The sequence below is a fragment of the Culex quinquefasciatus genome, chromosome 3 (genome assembly GCF_015732765.1).
Source record: "Culex quinquefasciatus strain JHB chromosome 3, VPISU_Cqui_1.0_pri_paternal, whole genome shotgun sequence".
Classification (NCBI taxonomy): domain Eukaryota; kingdom Metazoa; phylum Arthropoda; class Insecta; order Diptera; family Culicidae; genus Culex; species Culex quinquefasciatus.
Genome location: NC_051863.1, coordinates 188,041,329 through 188,068,316, shown reverse-complemented (window position 1 = coordinate 188,068,316; position 26,988 = coordinate 188,041,329). Strand labels below are relative to the sequence as shown.

The window sequence follows — 26,988 nt, the reverse complement described above, 5'->3', positions numbered from 1 at the left end:
CATAAACTGTATTTATACGGTTTTCCAATGTATCTTATCAAAATTATCCAGCACTATCTTTCGGAGAGATCGTTCAAGGTTTTTCTGAATGGGATTGCTTCTGGATTATTCAACATTGATGCTGGGGTTCCCAAGGAAGTATTCTTGGCCCACTTCTGTACAATATTTTTACATCTGATTTGCCTACTCTTCCTGGTAATGGTGTGTTGTCACTTTTGCTGATGACACTGCCGTTATTTATAAGGGTAAAATAACCAGATATTTAGTTGGCCGTCTTCAGAAGGGTCTTGACGTTCTTTCCGAATACTTTGGCGACTGGAAAATTCGCATAAATGCAGCCAAAACTCAAACCATCATTTTTCCACTTTCCAAATCGGCCCGATTTGTCCCAAAGGATGATGTTTTGATTAAAATGAATGATGTTTCAATACCCTGGTCAAAGGAAGTTGTCTATTTAGGTCTCATACTTGACTCGAAACTATTGTTTCGACAGCATGTAGATAAAATATTGAACAAGTGCAGCATTCTCATCAGGTGTTTGTATCCTTTAATTAACAGAAAATCAAAGTTATCTTTGAAAAATAAGCTAGCAGTTTACAAACAAATAATTTACCCCGTTATTGAGTATGCAGTACCTGTTTGGGAGTGTTGCGCTAGAACTCATAAATTGAAGCTCCAGCGTGTCCAAAACAAGGTACTCAAAATGGTTTTGAATGTTCCTGGCTGGACAAGATCAAGTGAGGTTCATGAATTAGCAGAAGTAAAAATGTTGGATCAGAAGATTCAAGAAAAATGTTTGAAATTCAGGGAAAAATGTGCTATTTCTGAATACCCCTTGATTCAAGGATTGGTTTAGTTTATGGTAAGATTAAGTTAGTTTTAGGTTAGGTTATGTTTTCTTATTTTTTTTTTCTTCATTGTACCTAGTGTTACAAAAATGATAAATCATATACTTTTAAAGTTATGAATATGAACAGTGTTTAAATCACGAAAAGCAAACTAAAGCTGAAGAGCCACAGCTGACCACTTATTATGTAAACCAAATGTAATTATTATAAGAAAGATTCAATAAAGTATATTTAATTCAAAAAAAAATATCTCATCACCGTTTCAGGCTGCAAATTATTGAAAAACACTTCTTTTTTCGCATGTTCAAAAATGGAAGGGGTCGTACCGCCCCTCCGTCACGAGATATCAAAAAACGGACCTCGGATTCGTGATCAAGGACAAAAGTTACCCCTTAGGACAAAGTTTCACGCAAATCGAAGAGGGGTCGGGGCAACTGCTGTGTGAGTTGGCGGAGAATTACCCATGTACTTTCGGTACAAAATTTATCTTAATTTCATACCTTATATCTTAAAAACGGAACAGTTTAAAATATCCAAACCTGTGCCAAAAGCATCGTTAGAAGTCCCTCTTAAATACGCCCAATCGAAAAAGTTCATAAATTTTGATAGAATTAGTCATTTTAGACAAAAATGTCATTTTGGTTATTATCTTGAGTAATTCGGTCTAAGTAAATTATTAACTTAAGAGGTTACATACATGTAGAAAATCGCAAAATTTCATAGTACAGAAAATTTATTGAATCCGCTAAAAAGATGATTTTCAATCACTCCTGAAAGTTTCATAAAGTTATTACATGATTAAATTCAGTTAGAGACGATTTTAAGCTCAAAATTTTGCCGTTCGCAAAGCGGACTGTCAAACTTTCTGAGCGTTTTTCTCGAAACACAGAGTTGATTTACGGGTGCCACGATATCTCGAGTTGGGATGGACCAAATTGGCTGAAATTTGGGGTAAAGACTCCCAAGACATATCCCGTGTGCATGACGAATCCCGATTTTGAAATTATGCTTTTTTAAAAAAATACAAAAAATAAAAACTGACGATTTTTTATATGAAAAACATAAAAATATTTTTATCTTTTTTTTTAAGGACTGGTTTAACGAGTCCTCACCCAAATTTTGAGCCGATTTGGTCAAGGTAATATGGAGATATCGTGGCACCCGTTTTTGGAAACTCATAACTTCAAATAGCTATATCTCGGCAATGATACAACCAAATGTCTTCAAATTTGTTTTGATAATAGATGAAAATGTATATTTTAATGCCCTGATAACAGATTTTAAATAAAATTAAGTGTGTGCTCACACCAACCTCTGACTTTTTTGTTGATTTACATGTAGGTAACCCCTTAAAACCTAAAGTGATGGCTCTAAATGGTGCCCAGCAAATCCATACAGTTAAAAGTCATATCAGGGCATCTGTTAGAGTCAATAACCATCATTAGTTGCAATATTTTTTTCCTTGAATCATTGCAGGCTCGAAAAACTCCTAAAAATTGAAGCTTTTTCAGAATCGGGTTATTTTTGAAAAGTTCACTGTTTTAGTATAACTAAAAAAAAAGGGTTAAAATTTGTAAAATTCGATTAAATTAATTTTAACATGTCTCAAAAACATTAACCTTGAATGCTGATTACTTTTTTTTTTCCATACAAAAAATCATAAGTGGCTCTTCAGATTGACCAACATAGAAAAATTGGAGAATATTTAGTTGAAATGTTCTGTGACATATTTTAAGCAAACGAAAAAAGTTTTCAATGCATTTTTTGTTTGTTTGGAACCTTTTTAACATGCATACATGCTACATACATTGTAGGTCAAAACAGGCCCGATTTCCACCTAATAATAATGTCGCATTTTTTTATGGGCTATACTGTACATGTTTTATTAGGATATTCCATTTTTTTATCCAATATTTTTATCAGAAATTTCGGATACAAAACAAAGTGATTGTTAAAAATAAAAATGATCAAGGAAAAAATATACAATCAAATTCAAAATTTATCATCAATGGGGCATGTTTTCAGAAATTATTTATTATAGACCATAGATCGGAAAATGACGTGAAGGAATAAAATAAAGCAAAATTATTGGTTTCATGCAATTTTTAATTGTAATAATGGTTTTAGCATTTTTGTAATGTTTTGTGTTTAAAATTATGAATATGTTGCTTTAAATTCTGTTTTTTTCTCCCCCCTCCCCCTGACATCCGACGACCGTAGGCAAAACCTTAAATAACATTTGATTGCCTTTTTATCACTTTTAACAATTTGTTTAGTAAAACAAGTAAAAAATTATTCATCGTTGATTACACATGGAAATCATAGACAATTTTTACCCTAATAAGTTAACAGGATTCTAGTTCAGGAGAAACTTAACGAATAAATTTTCTTTTTATTCTTAAATTACATGTTTTGTTACAGTCACAACTATTGTTGGTCAAAAGTCTACCATAGCGTTAATGGAGTTTTTCCAAAACAGTTCAAAACTTTAAACAATCAAAATTGAAAGATTTATTTTTTTCCGATTTCTGGCAAATGCATCACTTCAAAGTTGCTGTGCTTTGCAATGTTATGGAAAATAGTTCGGATAAGACAGGTGTATCGTCGATTGAAAATTCATCTGACGTAAATTTTCTAAAATATGAACAAAATTGACCCTTTGAAATCTGTGTGTAGTGCAGGTTTCAAGTTTGGAACTAGTATCACATTTTTAGCCATTCAAAGATACGAGCATTCTTTTAAACTGTCCGAATCACAGAACTAAAGGCATGCATTTTAATCCCGAAAATAAGAAATAAATCAAACATATAATCACTGCTAGGTGACAAGACTCCAACTCAACTGGAACTCTTAAAAAAACAACTTCCTACACATTTTGCTCAGTGACTAGAGTAAGCGCACTTTACCACCAAGTAGCGACCACTCTGCACACATGCCTTGGTCGTCTTGACTTGAATTGACCAGGTCGGTTGGTTCGTCGCCGTCGAGGTGCCGCGAGCCCTGTAGTGGTCGTCAAAAGCAATAACCTTCTCCATCGACAAACTATTACGTACATCTCTCACGTGGCCACCATCTTGGGCCCCCAGCTGAAGTTCCACGACGACACTCTCTGGCACGCACCTTTCCTCAAGAAAAGACCCATTCATTGAAGCCAAGCCAACGGAACGCAAATTATAAGATACCAGTTTCCAGACAAAATGACCACTAATGACTCGTTGCAGAACCCTCGCAGGGGAGACCCTCTGCGCCACTCTTGATCGCGAAGGGGTCGCTGAATGCAGTTCAGTTCAGACCTTCGACGGCGATGCAAGCGCAAGAATTTTAATTATCCACCGAACAACTGTATCATCATTCATATGCAAATGTACAAGACGGTCTGGCCACCAGAAAGGGGTCTTTGTTGTTATCAGCGGAGAGGCCTCCTTCTTCCCAAGATCGAGCAGGGGAAGCATGGCTAATTGAGGTTCACAATGTCTTTTGCAAATTACTCTCTGTGGCCACCAGATGCAGATCAGCAGATGGTTCAAGAATATCAGCACTTGTTTGCGATGTTCAACAACTTGCCACTGTTTGTAGAGAAGGTACAAAGTTGTTGGATATGAGCAGCGAGAAGGTTACATTTTTTTTTTGTAGAAAAAATATCATGAAAGTTCTTCCCAACATGTTGGTAATTTCTACAAAATTGGTAGGTTTCACTTTAATTCGAAAAGGAAAGCTGCAATTTTATCCAGCAACCTAGTGATATGGTTCCCAAGCTTCGTCAATCCTTCGTTGAGCTTTCTCCTTGTCTTGGTTTTATAAATATATTTTTGGAATAGTTTTGGCTTCCTCTCCGAGGAATGCCTTATAAAATCACTTGAAAATTGGCCAAAAAATGTCACTGCGATTTCTCGGAAATGGCTGAACGGATTTGGACACTTCAGGTTGCATTCGATCCCTCTTAGCTTCCGATAAGTCGCTATTGAAAATCTTCCCCGTAGCCCTTTCCTGTCAAAAGATATTTACGAAAACGATTTGCAAAACTAAAATGGAAAAACAAAAACGATGAAAAATTTCAAAATTGCTTCATTTTTGCACAACTAGGTAGTTTGGAATGTCCTCCATCCACGGCTGAAACGGGACAAAATCCATTGAAATTTGCCAAAGTTACAGCCACTTTAAGAAAACTGTTTGCATTCAGCCGCCTCCAAATCGACTAAAACGTGGCCAAAATTAACCAAAATTTCGGCATGTTGCACATTTTTGTAAAGCTTTTTCAAAACCCAATCCAATGAGATACATATCTCGACGAATTATTAGGCTTAGTCGCTAATATCTGCACTAAACTGCTATTTTTGACGATACCAATGCATTATCACATGCTGGTTCGCCCATCCGGCTAAAAAACCCAGAACAATTATACTTCACTCGAAAGCATTTTTCATCGTGCTTCGAATGTCATTTTAGGAAATAAAATTCCCTTTGTGAAACGCGTCCAGCATGCAAAGATTCCGCCGACCTCAAACCAGGTCCAGCATGGCCCCAAAAGTCGAGCGGCCGGAAGATTGCTCGAAAAACCAAGTCGAGCACCTTCCGGCCGGAAGATTGCTCGACAACGCGCAGAGCGAAAAAAAAAACAAACCAGCTCAGAGAGCGGGAGAGAAGGAGATTCGAACCCACGGGCATACACCGGCCAAAAATAAAACTCTGGTGCGCGCCCCAGCTCACTACACCGACTCGACTCGCTGGGAAGAGAGCAACAAGAACGCGACCAACTGGTCACCGTTGGTTTATGGTAGATTATTTTATTTTGGGGGAAAACGGTCTTCTTACTTTTCCTACTCGCGTCCATCATGCTAAGATTCTGTCGTCCCTAAATCAGGACCAGAATAGTCTCAAAAACGTCTTCGCCAAGCCAAGACAAGTCAAGTCATTTCGGGAAATGACAATATGTAATGTGTTCTTAGATACCTATCCATGAGCCATCGATCGACTCCGTTAGCGATACACTTTTTACCCTTTCTTAAATTTTCGCTTTAGCTGTAGAAGGTGAGAGCGGAATGCAAGGCGAGAGAAGGAGAGAGTTTACGGAAATTTTGACTCGTTCGAGTTCTGCATAGGGACGTGGCGTTACATCGTGCTGCCATCTGGTTTTTTAAGTGCAAAAGTGCTGAGTCATCGTCTAAAAATAGACGGCGTCCTATCTCGCCCAGCAAAATGAAGTCGATAAAGTAGTCGGTTTCGATAAGAAAAAGTGGAAAACGTGGTCTAAAAATAGTGACGCCATCCCCCTATGCCGTCACGGTGTAAAAACTCGCGTGCATTGCTTACATGGATTTTCGTCGACGAACATGGGCGTATTTTACTTCTACTCGGATTGAATAGCATTCGATTTAGTAAGTCTCTAGACTATATACTAAGTATTCTGCTTTCAGTCTAAAAGGATCGCAAAGTTATTATTTTAAATTGTTTCTAAAATCCATTTTAAATCCTTTGCGGTCGTACAAAGGGTCATTGTACCCAGAAAATTAAGCTTTATCATTGTGAACAATAATATTACCAATTAAGTTGAATTTTAGAACTCAATCAACGAATCGCCTCTATATATACATGTACATTCTCAATACATTTATTTGTGTATGAACCGAGAAGAGGAAGCCCCCATTCACCTAGGTGGATTAAGTAACGTTTTTAAATTAAAAAAAAAACTCTTTCTTTATTTTTATACTATATCCAACTATGATTGCGAAGCTGACTATGTTTTTTTCAACTCCACAGAGATGGATGGAAATGGAAACAATGGAAACTTATAACCTTTTTATACCAGTGTTGAAAAGTAACACTTTTCGGCACTGAAATGGGTGCCTAAAAACAACCACTCAAAATTTGGAATCGATTGGTTGCGATTGGTTGGTTGATACATTGTGTGCATTTCAAAAACCATTAAAAAAACTTTTTTTTTAATTTTTTTCTAAATTAGTTCAATTTTGCCTTCCTCACTGAGGTAAGGCTATAATCCTGCTCGAAAAATGAACTTTTGAAAAACAGCTCGTAGACCTATATTCATGTATACCTATCGACTCAGAATCGAAAACTGAACAAATGTCTGTGTGTGTGTGTGTATGTGTGTGCGTATTCCCCTTGGTGCTCAAAATTCTTGCCAAGTTTTCTCGGCACTGGCTGATCCGATTTGAGTCAAATAAGTTGCATTCGATCCGGTTTGGTGCCCCATACTGCACTATTGAATCCTAGTTCCATGTAAACTATATCCATCTTATCACTGACCCATCGTTGGTTAGGTTATCAAAAGACCTTTCCAACGAGTACAAAATATTGAAGTTCTGGCAACCCTGTCTCAAGTTATGACCACTTAAGTGATATTTATGTACTTTTTTGATGCCGGATCTCACTTAAATGTATGTAAACTATGTCCGGATCCATCATCCAACCCATCGTTGGGTAGGTCATCAAAATACTTTTCCAATGAGTCCAATACATTGAAGATCTGGCAACCCTGTCTCAAGTTATGACCACTTAAGTGATATTTATGTACTTTTTTGATGCCGGATCTCACATAAATGCATGTAAACTATGTCCGGATCCATCATCCAACCCATCGTTGGATTGGTAATCAAAAGACCTTTCCAATGAGTTTAATTTATTGAAGATCTGGCAACCCTGTCTGGAGTTATGACCACTTAAGTAATATTTATGTACTTTTTTGATGCCGGATCTCACTTAAATGTATGTAAACTATGTCCGGATCCATCATCCAACCCATCGTTGGATAGGTCATCAAAAGACCTTTCCAATGAGTCCAATACATTGAAGATCTGGCAACCCTGTCTCAAGTTATGACCACTTAAGTGATATTTATGTACTTTTTTGATGCCGGATCTCACATAAATGCATGTAAACTATGTCCGGATCCATTATCCAACCCATCGTTGGATAGGTCATCAAAGACCTTTCCAATGAGTCCAATACATTGAAGATCTGGCAACCCTGTCTCAAGTTATGACCACTTAATGATTTTTGACCAAAACATTGAAGATCTGACAACGCTCAGTCTCAAGTTATGACCGCTTGTTATATTTGTGTATTTCTTTATTGAGAAACAAACCTTACCTGACAAAGTTCGTTCTGCTTTTTTCGTTTGTTGACGTTTTGATTTTTTGCTTATTCAGCCTCCTGTGATCAAAACTTGGTTTAACCTTTCCCATACAATCTGCAAATTTTCCGGAATCGGTTCCAGGAGAAGTTGTAACTTTTGGCACTCACGAACATACCATACGAACCCAACGCAACAAAGAGCACCTCGATCGGACGTTCCGTGTTGAATTGATTGGCGTTCGAACAAAACCGTCAAAATTTTGTATACATATAGAAGATAGATAGAATTTGTGTCCAAACTCATAATATCACCAAATGTTGGTAAGAAGTGAGGAAGGCACCATCCACATAGGTGGATTAAGCTAGTTTTTAATTTTTGGTTTGCAAATCTTGAAAATCTAAAAAATCTTGAAAATCTTGAAAATCTTAAAAATCTTAAAAATCTTGAAAATCTTGAAAATCTTGAAAATCTTGAAAATCTTGAAAATCTTGAAAATCTTGAAAATCTTGAAAATCTTGAAAATCTTGAAAATCTTGAAAATCTTGAAAATCTTGAAAATCTTGAAAATCTTGAAAATCTTTGAAAATCTTGAAAATCTTGAAAACCTTGAAAACCTTGAAAATCTTGAAAATCTTGAAAATCTTGAAAATCTTGAAAATCTTGAAAATCTTGAAAATCTTGAAAATCTTGAAAATCCTGAAAATCTTGAAGATTTAAAAATCTTGAAAAGTTCAAAATGATCAAAATTAACAAAATGATCAAAATGATCAAAATGATCAAAATGATCAAAACGACCAAATTGATCATTTTTTTGATCAAAATCATTATTCGAAAACAATTGGAAATGATTCAGCTCAAAGACTCATTTTTATAATCATAGCTGAAGCTACTACTTTTTCATTTGACCTTATCTGCAAAGGAAACCTATAGCTTCTAGGTGTCATATGAACCCTAGAAATCAATGCTTAACTACTTCTAGATGGCGAAGTAAGCAACAAGGCAAAATTATGAGATTTGTTTCTAGGAAAAATGTCCAATTTATGTTTATGAAAATTAATTTCTCACTAAATTAACATCCAGCAATACCTTTAACGCAATTTAAAAACCTGAATACAAAGCATATAATTTCCCAGGAATCCAATACTTTTTCCAATCAAAACCTAACCTCCCCGCAACTGAAACCAGTTTCACGCTATCGCGATCGTTTTTCGCTATCAACCTGCTGCCGATGCATGCTGCGTAAAGAGACCAGAGTGGAGTGCACCCCATCATCATCAGGTATATGCCGATAAACATGTTCCCTCTCCGTAGTCGTCGTCCAACTTGTGGTCCCCGACAAACACCTTTCGGAAGTTGGTTTCGCTATTCGCGCGTGTCGTATAATTAAATTGGAATTTCTGATAACCGTGCGCGCGCGCAACTTAATTGTCGCGAAAGCGCACTCGCTCACTCGAAAACTCACCTGATCTGGCCGGAGTCCGGGCGGCACCCAGGTGTACTCCTCGAGGGCGCACCCGCTGTCGTCGTCCGACTGGGAGTAGTTGTGGCCGATCTGGACACCTGGCCCGACCTGGTGGTGGACATTTGGCGGGAAATTCGGCGGGAAGCTCGAGGACTGTTGACTGCTGGTTGTGCTTCCGGCGCTGCCACGTGGCGAGTGGTGGTACGGAGGTCCCGGAGGGGGTGGTCCCGGAAGATATGGGACGGCTCCGTGAAGCTGTTGGTGCTGCTGGTGAAGGGCTTGGGACGAGGCTAGCGCGTGGGCGCTGTAGATTGAGCGGGGACCCCCGTGAGGACCTCCGCCACCGTCGTGGGGTTGAAGAGGAGGTAGAAAGTCCCCGACGGAAGGACTGGACGTGGGTTGAACCAGCGACTTGGAGTACGCGGCAGGGTGATGCTGCTGCAGATGCACCGGACTCATTGGAACCCGCGGCGGAACGGCGGCGTCGTACGGCTCGTAAGACGACGGATTCTGGTACGGGTACGATGACATGGTGCTGACGGCGGGGGTCGGCGAAGCGATCCTGTTGAAAGAGAAGAGAGAAGAAGACAAAATTGATTAACAGGTGGAGATAATCTAATAGATATTTCAACGCCTGGAACTAATCGGCGGCATCACGGCCAGCCAGCCAGGGCCGGCAACGATGATGAAGGTGGTTGAAGATGACTTTCAAAAATCTCGGCCAATAACAGTACACAAAGCGTGCTGGTCTTCTCTTCTCGGGTGAGGGGGTTACGCAAAGTACTGGTTTCATACGCCGCCGTAGTTTAACCTTTCTGGTGCGAGGGGGAACTTACTCTGATTTTTTTCGTCTTCTTCAGTGCGCTGGGAAGATCTTCGTAGGTTGGCGGGCCGGCTGACCTACAAAGCGTAGATCATACGCCGGGGCCATTGTGGACGACGTGCGTGACGAAAGCGAAATATTGGAGAGATACTGTAGATTGGAGTTGAAGTGAACTTTGGAGTCTTAGAATTTCATATAAAAAATCTCAACCATTTTAAATTTTGAAATAAATTAATGACTCAAAACTAATACACAATAAACTTAATTCTAAATTTTCTTAATTTTCTTAACATTCTTAATTTTCTTAAAATTCTTAATTTTCTCAGTTTCTTAAATGTTCTTAATATTCTTAGTTTTCTTAATTTTCTTAGTTTTCTTAATTTTCTTAGTTTTCCTAATTTTCTTAATTTTCCTAATTTTCTTAATTTTCTCAATTTTCATAATTTTCTTAATTTTCATAGTTTTGTTAATTTTCTTAATTTTCTTTATTTTCTTATTTTCTTAATTTCTTAATTTTCTTAATTTTCATAGTTTTGTTAATTTTCTTAATTTTCTTTATTTTCTTAATTTCTTAATTTTCTTAATTTTCTTAATTTTCTTAATTTTCTTAATTTTCTTAATTTTCTTAATTTTCTTAATTTTCTTAATTTTCTTAATTTTCTTAATTTTCTTAATTTTCTTGATTTTCTTAATTTCCTTAATTTTCTTAATTTCCTTAATTTTCTTAATTTTCTTAATTTTCTTAATTTTCTTAATTTTCTTAATTTTCTTAATTTTCTTAATTTTCTTAATTTTCTTAATTTTCTTAATTTTCTTAATTTTCTTAATTTTCTTAATTTTCTTAATTTTCTTAATTTTCTTAATTTTCTTAATTTTCTTAATTTTCTTAATTTTCCTAATTTTCTTAATTTTCTTAATTTTCTTAATTTTCTTAATTTTCTTAATTTTCTTAATTTTCTTAATTTTCTTAATTTTCTTAATTTTCTTAATTTTCTTAATTTTCTTAATTTTCTTAATTTTCTTAATTTTCTTAATTTTCTTAATTTTCTTAATTTTCTATATTTTCTTAATTTTCTAAATTTTCGTGATTTTCTTAATTTTCTTAATTTTCTTAATTTTCTTAGAAATCTAGAAAATCTTGAAAATCTTAAAAATCTTGAATATCTTGAAAATCTTGAAAATCTTGAAAATCTTGAAAATCTTGAAAATCTTGAAAATCTTGAAAATCTTGAAAATCTTGAAAATCTTGAAAATCTTGAAAATTATGAAAATCTTGAAAATTATGAAAATCTTGCAAATCTTGAAAATCTTGAAAATCTTGAAAATCTTGAAAATCTTGAAAATCTTGAAAATCTTGAAAATCTTGAAAATCTTGAAAATCTTGAAAATCTTGAAAATCTTGAAAATCTTGAAAATCTTGAAAATCTTTAAAATCTTGAAAATCTTGAAAATCTTGAAAATCTTGAAAATCTTGAAAATCTTGAAAATCTTGAAAATCATAAAAATCTTGAAAATCTTGAAAATCTTAAAAATGATCAAAATGACCAAAATGATTAAAGTTATAAAGTAGCCCCAAATTACATTTCCTCCACCAAATTACCATGCCACTTTCATTTGCAGTGCAGTGCAGAGCACTGGTTCGCCGGCGGGAGCCCACAATCAGCGCCACCACACCATAATTGGGTTAAACTTGGATGGAAAATCGGTTCACTCGAAATAAAAAATACCGTGTGCCGGCTCACAAGAACCGCCGAAACCGAGCCGGATCGGATTCGTCGCAGCGATTTTGATTCTCCAAAGAATTAAAAAAAATGTTGTATGAAAAATTTGACTTGAAAAAACTCACTCACGCGATTTGGCGCGGAACAACTGCGCGAGCAAAAAGTAAAAGTCTACGATTAAGTAACAGTGGCGGCCTTAAGCCGAAAATACGCGGGGTTGGTTGATTCTGATCTCTTTGGTTGGTTGAGGGCTTTTGGCGGGAGTCACGCAGTTTTTTAGAGGCACTTGCAATTTGAGTTTGGGCTTAGGTGAAAAACGATCTAATCAAGATTTGCACTTTCGAATAACAAAATTATCTGGTGAGGCGTGTTCGTTACGTAATGAATGCGCAATAGGTGTGTGCACGATTTACAGTACTTGTAATTGGAAGATATTTATTTTTTCATAACGAAGAGAGCTGGGACAGAAAAATGATAAACAGTACAATTTGAGATAGAAAACAATTATGATTGGTATAAGTTTGGATTTAAAAAATAATAATATAAAGCAAGAAAGTCATTTGAAACTCAGTGGTACAAATCTTTATTTGTCTCTACCTTCTTTTGTCCCAAATGCAATCTGTCTCAATTGCCTTCTATTTCAAATGCCTTCTGTCTCAATTATCTTCTGTCCCACTAGTAGTCTGTCTCAATTGTTGGTTGATTCAAATGCGCTTTGTCTCAATTGTATTGTAATTGTATTTTTTCTATTTTGTCATTTACTTTAAATGTTTTCTGTCTCAACTGTATTGCGATTGCGTTTTGTCTCAATTGTCTCCGACTGCACCCATAGCGTCACCAATTTTTCCTGTCTCAGCTATCTTCGAAGAGACTTCTGTCTCAAAAATCTTTGTCAGAACTGTTTCATTATTCTAAGCAGTCTTATGTCTTAGTTGTCTTTTGTTTTAGCTGTCTTTCTGTCTCCAATGGAGACAAAATACAAAGTTGAGACAGGTTAGACACGAAGTTGTCTCATTTGACTCCAATTTGTTGTCTATTATTTATCGTCTTCTGTCTCAGCTATCTCAACGTTTAAGTTATATCTGGCATTAGATTTCTTCTATCTTGGTTGTAACAAGATCAAAAGATGCTTCAGAATTATCCGTAATTAATCAAAATTAGTTTAGCGACTTCTACAAAAAGTGTTTCTGCCCAAAGTGCCATTTTTGTCTCATTTTGCTCTAAACTAAACTTCCCTCCTCTGTTTCGCGCTTTTCCCGCCAGAAATTCCTTCAGTGAAAGTTACATCACCAGCACCAGTGATTCATCAAATTTCCCACCAACCATTTTTCGGTAGTCGTCGCCATCGTCATCTAATCTGGGCAACAAAAGTGTTGAAACCTCTATTTTGGCGCGGCTCTTTTCCATCATCTTTCGGTGGAGAAAGTGCCAAACCGCTAATGAGTGATGTCGCAACAGGTGCCTTTGTTCTGCCTTTCATTGCGATCATCTGGCTTCCCAGGTGTGATGCTGATCCAAAGTCATCAACTTCGAACAGTCCGGTCCGGATTCCGTCGCAATTAGATGACCCAAATGTCGGCTCGCTAAGCGACGAATAATTATTAAAATAACACATTTTAAAATTCCTGTTTCGAAGGTTTACAACCGCTGATGGCCCAGTTTCGCAACTTTACTACACAACACACACCAAATCAAAGCACATTTGAATAACAACCAAAAAAAACTTATTATAAAAAAGTGGATTCCATCTGACGCGGTAGAACCAGTTCCATTTCGATTCCGCAACACGAAAGAAAAGCTTAAAAGGGCCATAAAATTAAGCATCGGATCGTGGCGGGACGTCGTCGTCGACGATGCTTTTTAAAAGTCGACACATGGAAGAGCCAAGAGCTGGGACGAGACTTTCGTGGAATAGGTCAGATATTGACAGTACTAAATGGTTTTGCTTCAGTTCTGCCGTCTTGTACGCACTTTTTAAGTGGAGCTATAGTAAATGGTTCCGACGACGACGAATGATGGTCGCTAATCCGAGTGGTCAGTTCCGGTTAAGGGGCTTGGAACCGGTTGGAACGTTTTTCATATACTTTGTCAAGGATTGTAGCATTTGCGGAGCGTAAAATGCAATAAATTTGGAATTTTATGGTTGTCATATATGTTTGAACTAACTTAAAAACTAACTTTAAAAGTGCCTGTCTACTAAATTGCTACGTCTCAATCAAATCTCTTCTTTCAGTTGTCCAAATGGTCACAAGTTGTCCCAAATAACAAAAAAAAAAAAAACTCTTAGCCGAACTTCATCGAATTGCAGTCAAGTCTCGATTATTGGAAGCCTTGATTATCCGAAGTTTGGATTATCCGGAAATTTGTCCCATACAAAAATGCGAATCACGAAAAAAATGTTTTCGATATTTATTTTATTTTCTGACTTATAAATTTATATTCGAGCATGGCGAACCTATTTAAGAAAAATTTAAATATTTAAAAATCAAAATCAAATAATTCGCTCTACAGCATTGCCTTGGCGTTCCCGATTACGGGATTCCTACTCGAAACTTGATGTCCGAAGGCTTGATTGTTGAGGCAATTGCAAACCTCTTTTTACACCTAAGCTTCCATCCACCCCGGGATTCGAACTGACGACCTTTGGATTGTGAGTCCAACTGCCTACCAGCGACTCCACCGAGGCAGGACCAAGGGAGACGACTCCTACACTTGGACTGAGCTATCGACCTAACCTCTAGGTTAGACCGGGGCCAACATTTACTTCCCCATCCGACGGAAGGCGTGATCAGACAAATCTCGTCTCAAAATTTGCCTCCGGGACCTTCTGGGATCGAACCCAGGCCAACTGGGTGAGACGCAATCACGCTTACCCCTACACCACGGTCCCGGCATAAATATTTATATTTTCTTAACATTTAGTTTTTCTTAATTTTCTTAATTTTTTTATTTTCTTAATTTTCTAAATTTTCTAAATTTTCTTAATTTTCTTAATTTTCTTAATTTTCTTAATTTTCTTAATTTTCTTAATTTACTTAATTTTCTTAATTTTCTTAATTTTCTTAACTTTCTTAATTTTCTTAATTTTCTTAATTTCCTTGATTTTCTTAATATTCTTAATTTTCTTAATTTTCTTAATTTTCTTAATTTTCTTAATTTTCTTAATTTTCTTAATTTTCTTAATTTTCTTAATTTTCTTAATTTTCTTAATTTTCTTAATTTTCTTAATTTTCTTAATTTTCTTAATTTTCTTAATTTTCTTAATTTTCTTAATTTTCTTAATTTTCTTAATTTTCTTAATTTTCTTAATTTTCTTAATTTTCTTAATTTTCTTAATTTTCTTAATTTTCTTAATTTTCTTAATTTTCTTAATTTTCTTAATTTCCTTAATTTTCTTAATTTTCTTAATTTTCTTAATTTTCTTAATTTTCTTTATTTTCTTTATTTTAAAATTTGAAAATCTTGAAAATCTTGAAAATCTTGAAAATCTTGAAAATCTTGAAAATCTTGAAAATCTTGAAAATCTTGAAAATCTTGAAAATCTTGAAAATCTTGAAAATCTTGAAAATCTTGAAAATCTTGAAAATCTTGAAAATCTTGAAAATCTTGAAAATCTTGAAAATCTTGAAAATCTTGAAAATCTTGAAAATCTTGAAAATCTTGAAAATCTTGAAAATCTTGAAAATCTTGAAAATCTTGAAAATCTTGAAAATCTTTAAAAACTTGAAAATCTTGAAAATCTTGAAAATCTTGAAATCTTGAAAATCTTGAAAATCTTAAAAATCTTGAAAATCTTGAAAATCTTGAAAATCTTGAAAATCTTGAAAATCTTGAAAATCTTGAAAATCTTGAAAATCTTGAAAATCTTGAAAATCTTGAAAATCTTGAAAATCTTGAAAATCTTGAAAATCTTGAAAATCTTGAAAATCTTGAAAATCTTGAAAATCTTGAAAATCTTGAAAAACTTGAAAATCTTGAAAATCTTGAAAATCTTGAAAATCTTTAAATTCTTGAAAATCTTGATAATCTTGAAAATCTTGAAAATCTTGAAAATCTTGAAAATCTTGAAAATCTTGAAAATCTTGAAAATCTTGAAAATCTTGAAAATCTTGAAAATCTTGAAAATCTTGAAAATCTTGAAAATCTTGAAAATCTTGAAAATCTTGAAAATCTTGAAAATCTTGAAAATCTTGAAAATCTTGAAAATCTTGAAAATCTTGAAAATCTTGAAAATCTTGAAAATCTTGAAAATCTTGAAAATCTTGAAAATCTTGAAAATCTTGAAAATCTTGAAAATCTTGAAAATCTTGAAAATCTTGAAAATCTTGAAAATCTTGAAAATCTTGATAATCTTGAAAATCTTGAAAATCTTGATAATCTTGAAAATCTTGAAAATCTTGAAAATCTTGAAAATCTTGAAAATCTTGAAAATCTTGAAAATCTTGAAAATCTTGAAAATCTTGAAAATCTTGAAAATCTTGAAAATCTTGAAAATCTTGAAAATCTTGAAAATCTTGAAAATCTTGAAAATCTTGAAAATCTTGAAAATCTTGAAAATCTTGAAAATCTTGAAAATCTTGAAAATCTTGGAAATCTTGAAAATCTTGAAAATCTTGAAAATCTTGAAAATCTTGAAAATCTTGAAAATCTTGAAAATCTTGAAAATCTTGAAAATCTTGGAAATCTTGAAAATCTTGAAAATCTTGAAAATCTTAAAAATCTTGAAAATATAAAAAAACTTGTAAATTTTAAAAATTTCAAGTTCAAAATGATCAAAATGACCAAAATGATCAAAATGATAAAAATGATCAAAATGATCAAAATATCAAAATGATCATAACCGGTTCACCTAACCGATTCAATTTACAGTGAAAAATAGTGAAACTGTCCTAATTGTTCTCAATAGTCTTAACTACCTCAACCGTCTCAGCTATTTCATTCGTTGTGCCATCTTACATCAAATCGATGTAATTTATCAAAACCTCAAGTCCATTTGCGAAATCTTGAAAAAATCACACGAGACCGCACGCAAAAGCTCATTATTTCGCGTTCCCATCCAATCTAACGAAAAAACAAAAGTGCAATCACATTGGTTTAGTCGCGCTTAGGACACACTCACTCCACCATCTGATCATGGTAATTAAATCCAACCGTCAAAGTCCGAATGTCTCGTACCCTGAGACCAATGTCACTAGAATTGTCATTGGCTGCGTGGCGTAACTTTGAACTGAAGAATAAATAATTACACCTTAACGCAGAGTGTGTACTTGAACTTAAATGAGCGCGCTCCATTAAGCGACGAACCCCTGAGTTAAGGTTTTGCTTAAAGTGTTTTAAGCGATGACCGCGACGTTGATTGCCGATCTTGGCTTAAATTGACACTTTGTCTTTAGGCGGTATTGCTTAGTCGCTGGGGGATTTTTTTTTCAAACCATTGTCAATAGCTTGAACTAGATCGTTCGAAAATTACTGCTTGAGGCCCCACAAAAACCGAGTAAACTACCTCTTAAAACCATTCGCAAACCATCCGTGCTCTACTTGCTGGGTGACCTTCCCGACTCAAACGTTAATCACAGTCCAAGAAACCAGCAATTTCATTCTTTTCGCTAGCTTAACCCATCCACAAAACTATGAGGAGTAATTCGCTAATCACTTAATTAGTGCTGCTTAGTCTGACGCTGTCCCCCTTCCCACCAGTGATGGTCAACGTCATCAATCTGGCCGGCGGCATCTTTCTGCGCGCGACGCTAATAACCACTTTGGTTGCCCCTGTGGCCCCCGAGGGGGTTTACTCCATTTGCCAGGATGACATACGGCCCATCCGTCAGTTGGCCAATCGGACCCCGCACATCTTTTAGAATACCTAGTTGGTACCTAGTCCACCGGCAAAAGTAGCTGCCGTTTTGTTTAATCACAAATTGTGGGAAGGAGGAAATTTGCTTGGGAAAAGTGGGGGAGGGGGCGGGGACAGTGATGGGAAAAGGTCACCGGACTTGGTTATTTTAGGTTGGTTGGAGTTGGTGAGATTTTGAAAAGTGTTGGTCAAAAGTAGTGAAATGGTATTGTCAAAAGTAATTCTAGATTAAATTTTCAAAATAGTCTATCCCTCATGGGATCTAGATAGGACCTATCTAGAATTATCAGTTACTTAACCCTCTACTGCCCAAATTTTTTTTTTCGAAAATATTTATTTTTCCTGTGTTGAGGAGGTCATTTTGAGCAACTTTTGTTCTACGAAAAACTTTACTTCTCTTGTTTTATGTTTATTTTTATATTTTAATTTGCATTTATCTTGTTTAGTTTATGTTTGTTTTTAATAGCATTTGGCCTATTCTACAACCTAATAAAATTACATTTTGCCTATCAATGCAAATCAATACAAAATTTGTCTCTTTTCAAAATGTTATTGCCAACTATATTTAAAAAAAATAAATTATAAAAAATATGGCACAAAATTTATTTTCAAGTAACAATTTTAAACCAGTGCAGTAAGAAAAAAAGATCATTTTTCGGATTATTAAAAATTTCTCCTACTGTTTTCAGGGCTTTAATTATTCGAAAAAAATTCAAGGTCATTTTTTAAACTGAACCTTTCCATCCCTGCGAACAATTCAGGGGAGCAATTCAAATTACAACTCTTTCCGAGCAACGCTCGTCTGCATACATTTCCCAGTTATTTTTTTCGGATGGCTGAACCACGCTGGGAGTCGACTCCGAGCTTGGTTCATGTTCGGGCGGGTTTTGCTAATATTTTTGTATGTTAATGACCCTACTTCGCAGTCCCCCAAAAAAAAAAAAAACTTAAATTTTCGTGTGACGAAGAAAAACGTTCAGTGCGACCTCATTTCCATGCGCGCGCGCGACAACTCCAAACTCTTCGGAGAGAACTTTAATTAAAAATAACTGGACGAGCTATTTGGGCATTCTGATTGAGCCGAGTGCGTTCATTTCTTGATTTGCTCATTATTTACATTTTTTTTGGCTTGAGGGAGGGGGTTCGAGTCTGAGACAGAAAACAACATTAAAAACTAACTTAATCCACCTATGTGGTTGGAGCCTTCCTCACAACAATGGCTGTACACAAGTTTCATCTATTTTTTAGATCTGGCTTCCAAAAAGTACATCGATATCACTTAAGTGGCCATACCTCGAGACAGGGTTGCCAGATCTTCAATGTTTTGCACTCGTTGAAAAGGTCTTTTGATAACCTAACCAACGATGGGTCGGATGGTGGATCCGGATATAGTTTACATACATTTAAGTGAGATCCGGCTTCTAAAAAGTACATAAATATCACTTAAGAGGCCATATCTCGAGACAGGGTTGCCAGATCTTCAATGTTTTAGACTCATTGGAAAGGTATTTTGATAACCTAACCAACAATGGGTCGGATGGTGGATCCGGACATAGTGTACATACATTTAAGTGAGATCCGGCTTCAAAAAAATACATCAATATCACTCAAGAGGCCATATCTCGAGACAGGGTTGCCAGATCTTCAATGTTTTAGACTCATTGGAAAGGTATTTTGATAACCTAACCAACAATGGGTCGGATGGTGGATCCGGACATAGTTTACATACATTTAAGTGAGATCCGGCTTCAAAAAAGTACATCAATATCACTCAAGAGGCCATATCTCGAGACAGGGTTGCCAGATCTTCAATGTTTTGGACTCGTTGGAAAGGTCTTTTAATAACCTAACCAACGATGGGTCGGATGGCAGATCCGAACTTCGTTTACATACATTTAAGTGAGATCCAAATATATGTGAAAACACATTTTTACACATAACTTTTGAACTACTTATCGAAACTTCAATCTGTATAAAACTCGATCTATGGGACCCTAAACCAAGTCGAATGCAAATCGGTTCAGCCAGTGCCGAGAAACATGAGCTAGTTTGTTGGTCACATACATACATACACACACACATACACACACACATACACACAGACATTTGTTCAGTTTTCGATTCTGAGTCGATATGTATACATGAAGGTGGGTCTACGACGTTTTTATACGAAGTTCATTTTTAGAGCAGGATTATAGCCTTACCTCAGTGAGGAAGGCAAAAATCTGAATAAAGACTTCAACGACAGCGGGTTGTCCACCTTGAGATAATTGCAAATATTTACTTACGTATGGCCAGCGTTGGGCGCGCCGTTGTTCAGAACTTCAGGTAGCTGTTGGTGCTGTTGCTGGTAGGGAACCTGCGGTGAAGCTGATGGCGACGATGAAGAATTGGGTGCAATTTGGGGGCTCCCACGAACGGGACTGTCGGGCGCGGGACGTTCCGAGTTCAACAGCCGAAGTTCCTCGCTGCTCAGGTGGAAGTTCCGCCGCATACCGGGTCGGTGCTGAGGTAGTGGTGGAAGGTCATCCGGAGGGTTCGAGGCGTCCACGTTGATTCCGCTGTCGGACCGTTGCTCGTCCTCGTAGTTGGGATTCGAACCTGGTGGGGGTCCCAGGAGGAAGGTGTCATCCAGCACGGTGACCCGCTTCTTCGGCGTCACCGGCTGGTCCGGATTGTTGACCCTGTTGGTCAAGATCGGTCGATGCTGCTTCGTCGGGAAGATGATCGCGGACTTCCCGGAAGAAGTCGTCGTCGTTGCTTGGCCACCACTCTGATTGGCAGCGTTTGCCAACCTGTCCGACGCGGCTTTCGCGTAGATCTGCCGGTAGTACTTCTCCTGGTTCCCGTACAAAAAGCAGACCTTCCACCACTGCTTCCCCACCTGCAGTGCATTCCCGGTGGACGACGTGGTCGCCGACTTGGCCACCACCTCGTTCGAACTCATCGTGTCTTCACACCTCGCGACAGCGCAGTTTTCGTCACGTTTAGCCTTTATTTCCACTAGTCACCGCCAGATGTCGCCGCGGTCGTCGTAACAAACAATGTAGCATTAGTTCGCGCACCTTGTTATCTTCTTCGTTTTCGTTCGGCTTGAGTCACACGCGTTGATCCCCCTCCGTGCTGCAAGTGCCAGACGATTATTTTAATTAACCCACCACCCCAAGAGCGGTGATATAAAATTAAAACTAGACTCACGGAGTGTGTCTGACTGTGTCTCTCTCTGCGGCAGCAATTTGTTCGCACGACTTGGACTTGGACGACTTCTTGGAGCGGAGATCTTCGGGAGGGGGTCGTCGTTTGTGTTCAACATTGAATAAATCGTTACGTTTAATGTTACTATGCGGACTGTGATCTCTCCGAGTGTAGTCGTCATGGATGATCGTTACATTATGGAGATTGAAGGAGGCGTACACGATGAAGATGTGTCTGTTAAAACGTTACAGTTTGAGGAATTCCAGGCGTTGATTCGGAAAAAATCTTGTGGCTTGATCAATCTTAAAATTGAAGGTTTTTTAATTTCTTTTTTTGTCTAAACTTTTTTTAGTTTCTTGATTATTTTATATGTTAAGAATGTTAATTTTTAAAATTATTCGTTTTTTCCATAAATAAATATAATTGTAATTATTATTTTTATTTGTATTTGATTGACAATGCAATACTACTTTTATGACCAAAAAATCCATTTTGCATTAGTTGTTCGTCCAACAACTTTGGAAGCTAATCGTACTCAAAAACCTTCGAAATATTAAAATATCGGTTCCGTCATCAGGGGTGACATTGGGTCTGTATGGTGAAATTGGGCCATACAAATTTCAGCATTTTTGTATGACCCAATCTCTCCCCCCCAGACCCAACATCACCCCTAATGACGGTATTTTGAAAACAAAAAAAAACAATCTAGTTGGTTTTCGGGTTTAAGATTGATGAGATAAATGCAGGAAAAAAATGGAAATTTTGGTTTTCTCAAAAAGTATTATTCCTAGTGAAAATCAATACAACAATCGTTAAAATAATTTATTTAGAATTCTGATGTATTATCTAGATCATACTCCAGGCCACGAACGAGCTTTTGCAACATACAGTCCAGACTCGATTATCCGAAAACCTTGGATGAATTTCACTTCAGATGATCGAATTTTCGGATAATCGAATCACATTTTTCATTCTTTTTCACCGCCTGTTTTTGGATTGTCGAGCTTAAGCCACTAAACTACGCTAAACTGATTTAGAATCTTAAAATCCAAGATGGCAGGTAAAAAGATGGTAACGAAATTTTGAAAAAATGCATTTTGTAATTAAATTTCTATAAATTCGAGTCGAAGATCTCGAATTTGATGTTAAAAATAAGAAAATAGTAATTACGAAAAATAACTGTTCCTAATTCGATTATCCGAAGTCTCATACAAAATTTAGAAGCTTCGGATAATCGAGTCTGGACTGCATTTCGACTTTGATCGATTATGCAAATTAGATTTGAGAGTGTTTTTCTATCTGCCTTTCTAACTAAGGAAATACAAAGGGTTTGATTTTGGCTTCGAAATAACCTCTATCTTTATAATCAGATTATTAAATTCATTCATTTCATTAAATTTCATCGGAAATATAAAATAAAAAATGTTCACACTTCATGGATTCCTGACAAAAAAAATTGGTAACACTGCCAATAAAATTTGTAATCTTTTTTGTTACAGCTTAAAAGACAGCATTTTTCATTATCTAAATTTATCCAAGATTTTTTTTCTTCAAAAAGTAATTATTTGGTGAAGTTGCGAAAACTCCATTCATGTTTTGATTTATCATAAAAGGTTGCCAAATAATCAATCTGTATGATGGTATTTGTAATCACTGTTCACAAATCTATTTAAAAAAAAACATCAAAAAATTAGCTATAGGAAATAATTTTCATTCATGTTTACATAATAGGGGAACTATACCCTTTCTCAGCCTATTTCTATTATCGGCCTAACAGCACTTTGATCATGAATTACAGCTTTCATTAAGGGGTTTTAACTGTTCCAAAGTAATAAATAGCTAAAATAAAAGTGAGCAAGCAACTCTCCATTGTTGATACATCTGAAAATGTTGATTTAATAGCGGAAACAGCAAAAGTGATGAGAATTAGTCGAACGGCTTAGAGTGATTAAAATGAGTATATTTCCCCTACAAACTTTAAAAGTTAGTCAAGTTTTGAGTCTCGATATATCATGACAGTGCTGCCTGATCATCTTGTTGGTCCACGATTAGGATATTAAAAAAAATAGGTAGAAAAGATAAACTAATATAAATCTGAAATATGACCAAAATCGATATTTTGACACTTCGGGACAATTCTGAGAGCAGACTGGGGTTCTTCGGTAAAATTACATGGAATAATAATGCGTTATACTGAATATTTGACCTTTTTTGAAAATATTAGTTCTGTTTACAATTTTTTTTTGGAAATTTCACAAATGTTTAATTTTTATCATGGTCCTATTTCGAGCATTAGTGTCTGAAATATTGGTACTAGAAAATAAAAGGTGTTTGGATGAGTGTCAATTCCAATGTCTCTTAGGCAATTTTACTGAAATTTCTCAACTTTTCGAAAAGTTATACTTTATGAGACTATATCTTGAAAAAAGTGCACTTTATCAAAAAATTGGTTTTACATTCAAAACTGAAATAAAAAGAAAATTCGAGTAAAATTTGAATTTTTGTAGAAAACTTTTTATTTTCAAAAAATCATAACTCGGCGCAAAATTTTTGTCCATACTTTTCTATGGCTCAAAAGTTGCGTTTTTTGCATCATAAAACATATAATAAAAATAAAAAATAAAAAATACTGATTTTGAGAAAATGAGAAAACACCAAACCGATAAGAAATTTACTTCAAATGATACAGTATATTTACGTACCATTTTTGTATGGACATCTTCCAAAATTGTATGGAGCCTTGTATTGGTGAACCAATTACATTAAATGGCTGTTTTGATCGTAGGGAAGGACTCCAAAAAGTTTGAACCAAACCAAAAAAATATAAAAAAATGAAAATGCGTGGAATTGGCTTATATGAGCAATTCTCTACGAAATCGGTCTTTTTTCTTCAATTTTAATTTTTGTATTTTTTAATCCGGCTGAAACTTTTTTGGTGCCTTCGGTATGCCCAAAGATGCCATTTTGCATCATTAGTTTGTCCATATAATTTTCCATACAAATTTGGCAGCTGTCCATACAAAAATGATGTACGTAAATTCAAAAATTTGTATCTTTCGAAGGAATTTTTTGATCGATTTGGTGTCTTCGGCAAAGTTGTAGGTATAGATACGGACTACACTGGAAAAAAATGGTACACGGTAAAAAAAATTTGGTGATTTTTTATTTAACTTTTTATCACTAAAACTTGATTTGCAAAAAAACACTATTTTTAATTTTTTCATTTTTTGATATGTTTTAGAGGACATAAAAAGCCAACTTTTCAGAAATTTCCAGGTTGTGCAAAAAATCATTGACCGAGTTATGAATTTTTTAATCAATACTATTTTTTTCAAAAAATCGAAATTTTGGTCGCAAAAATGTTTGTTAGTCTTGGTTTAAAAATTTTGAAAATATTGTTTTCGAAAAGATCGGAAAATTTTACAAATGTTTTATATTATAACATTGAAAATCGGACCATTAGTTGCTGAGATATCGACATTGAAAAATGGTGGGCTGTTTGTGTGAGACTTAGAAAACATCAATTTTTCTGTTTTTAAACCTTTGCCTTGCAATATCTCAGCAACTAAAGGTCGTATCAACAAAGTCCGTTGAAGCAAAATATAGAGAATTTTCTCAGCTTTTCAAAAATATTTTGCGACTATTTTGAAAAAAGTTACATAAAAATGGCTATAACTTGAAAACGGTGCACTTTATCAAAATTTCACTAAAGTACTTTTTGATTGCAAATTCAATTTTACATCGAAAAATGAAGTAAAAAAATTTTTGCGACCAAAATTTCAATTTTTAGAAAAAAATAGTATTGATCAAAAAATTCATAACTCGGTCAATGATTTTTTGCACAACCTGGAAATTTCTGAAAAGTTGGCTTTTTATGTCCTCTAAAACATATCAAAAAATAAAAAAAATTAAAAATAGTGTTTTTTGCAAATCAAGTTTTAGTGATAAAAAGTTAAATAAAAAAATCATCAATTTTTTTTTACCGTGTACCATTTTTTTCCAGTGTAGTCCGTATCTATACCTACAACTTTGCCGAAGACACCAAATCGATCAAAAAATTCCTTCAAAAGATACAGATTTTTGAATTTTCGTATATCATTTTTGTATGGACAGCTGCCAAATTTGTATGGAAAATTATATGGACAAACTTATGATGCAAAATGGCTTCTTTGGGCATACCGAAGGCACCAAAAAAGTTTCAGCCGGATTAAAAAATACAAAAAAAATCGAATGACCGAAATCCTAGAGAACTGCTCATATTGTAAAGAATCGCTCTTTTGTAACTTTTGACCAATAATGGACTTATTAAATTTTTCAAATGTTGGTGATTTTCAAGGGCTTGCTCTGATACTTTTGAAAAAAGGTAAAGATGGCTTAGATTGTTAGATCAAATATCGATGTCTTTGACAAAGTTGCTCTTCTAGAAAAAAAAATCCCGAATTTTCTAGAAAAAAAAATCCCGAAAGTATAACTTAAAAGTTGAATCGTGAGCCACCCTAATTTTGAACTTAGACAATAGTTGTTTTTATCCATTTGCAATAACTCTTCCGAATACAACACGCTTCAAAACTGCACAACTATTCAGAAAATCAATTTTCCACTTCATTTTGCAATGTGGACCAAATAGAGTGGTATTATTAAAATTTGTTTATTTCAAGATTTATTACATGCTGCCTTGAAAGGTTATGTAATTTTTCATCAATCTGTTAATAACTTTTGGGTTTTCTGCCAAATTTTAGCATATTTTTTATGAAAATAGCTTTCGAATACATCTTTGTGATTTCCTCTGGAATTTTCCTTCAAACAAAAGCACCAACGATCCGGCGATCGCACTGAAAGGAGAAGGTATTTAATTATGCAAAACAAAATAATCATCTTCTTGAACAGTTCCGAAACAAAACGCCTAATGAGATAGACAAATGAATACACATTAGTGGGTAGTGTTGGTGGTGGGCGAGCCAAAGTAAACCTGTTTTCTACGCGGTTTTTTTTGCAACTATTTGCGTTCAAAGTTTTGTCCATCATTTGAGCGCACGCGCGCGATGATCCTTGAAGTTGATAGGAATTTCAAGTTGTTTTCTTTTTGTTCAAACGTAAAATTTGAATATACCCAGCGAGATCGTAAAGATGCAGACGATATGGGGTCGCAACAGTTGTTTTGTGCTTTTTTGGAAAGTTATCTGGCTGGCTGGCTGGCCACGGGCCCCGAGGGTGAACTAATTGGCCACAACTGGAACCATTTCGGGCGGGTTTTATCGAACCCATCCATTATGGAAATGGGCTTCCTTTTTTGAAGAATCGACGACTAGCTGACAACACAATATCTTAATCAACGATTATTTTTTCGTGTTTTTTTTTTTGTGGTGATCGTAGATTTGGGTGTCATTTTCGAGGTGCTTCTTGAAACAAATTGATTCGGATGTGGTTCCCGTGTGATAAGGGATTTGACGGTTTGGGGACAGGTCACCGAGGGCAGTTTGATTGAAATTTATGACATCCTACATTTTTTGTAGTCTGAAGATTGTTGAAAAAATGTGCGGAATCCGAAGCCAATTGTGACACTAGAGATACAAATGTTTAAAGGGAAACTCTTTTATTGTAACATAATCAACATAAAATTTAAATGTCACAAGTTTTACGTAAAACCCCCTCCGGATCTGTCCCCACAGCTTGTAAAACGTAACCAAAAAAAACAGTTTCCCGCGCTTTTTCGGGACTGGTGCCGTTTTTGGCCACAAGTGTGTTGCTGTGCGTGTGACCGCGCGCAAGTGGCACCCCCGGAGGCACTTTCGCATTATGGTGGTGTCTCACCCCGGCGGTGTGGACCCCCGTCGAAAGAGTTGCTGCTGCTGCTGCTGCTGTTTTCGATTTAATGACTTTACGATCACCGACTTCAACTGGGGTCCGGGGCGTTATAAACCCGTCTTACCCCCTTCGAAAATTAACTTAAACCAGTAGGAACAGCAAGAATAAAATCGGCAAGCTAAGAGGT

At 35.7% G+C, this 26,988-nt stretch overlaps 1 protein-coding gene across 7 annotated transcripts in view; it reads right to left on the bottom strand.

The window, feature by feature from the left end:
• LOC6045537 (protein prickle) overlaps nucleotides 1-26,988 on the bottom strand; it is a 143,943-nt gene that overhangs the window by 15,324 nt on the left and 101,631 nt on the right. For 4 of the 7 annotated variants that reach the window (XM_038262894.1, XM_038262893.1, XM_038262895.1 and 1 more), the window contains exon 3: nucleotides 9,404-9,965. In XM_038262894.1, coding sequence (XP_038118822.1) covers nucleotides 9,404-9,934 — 531 coding nt within the window. In that variant the 5' untranslated portion in view covers nucleotides 9,935-9,965. Of the gene's footprint in view, nucleotides 1-9,403; nucleotides 9,966-20,089; nucleotides 20,925-20,999; nucleotides 21,174-26,988 lie in introns of those variants that run through there. The other 3 variants (XM_038262888.1, XM_038262889.1, XM_038262891.1) reach the window with 2 other exon arrangements.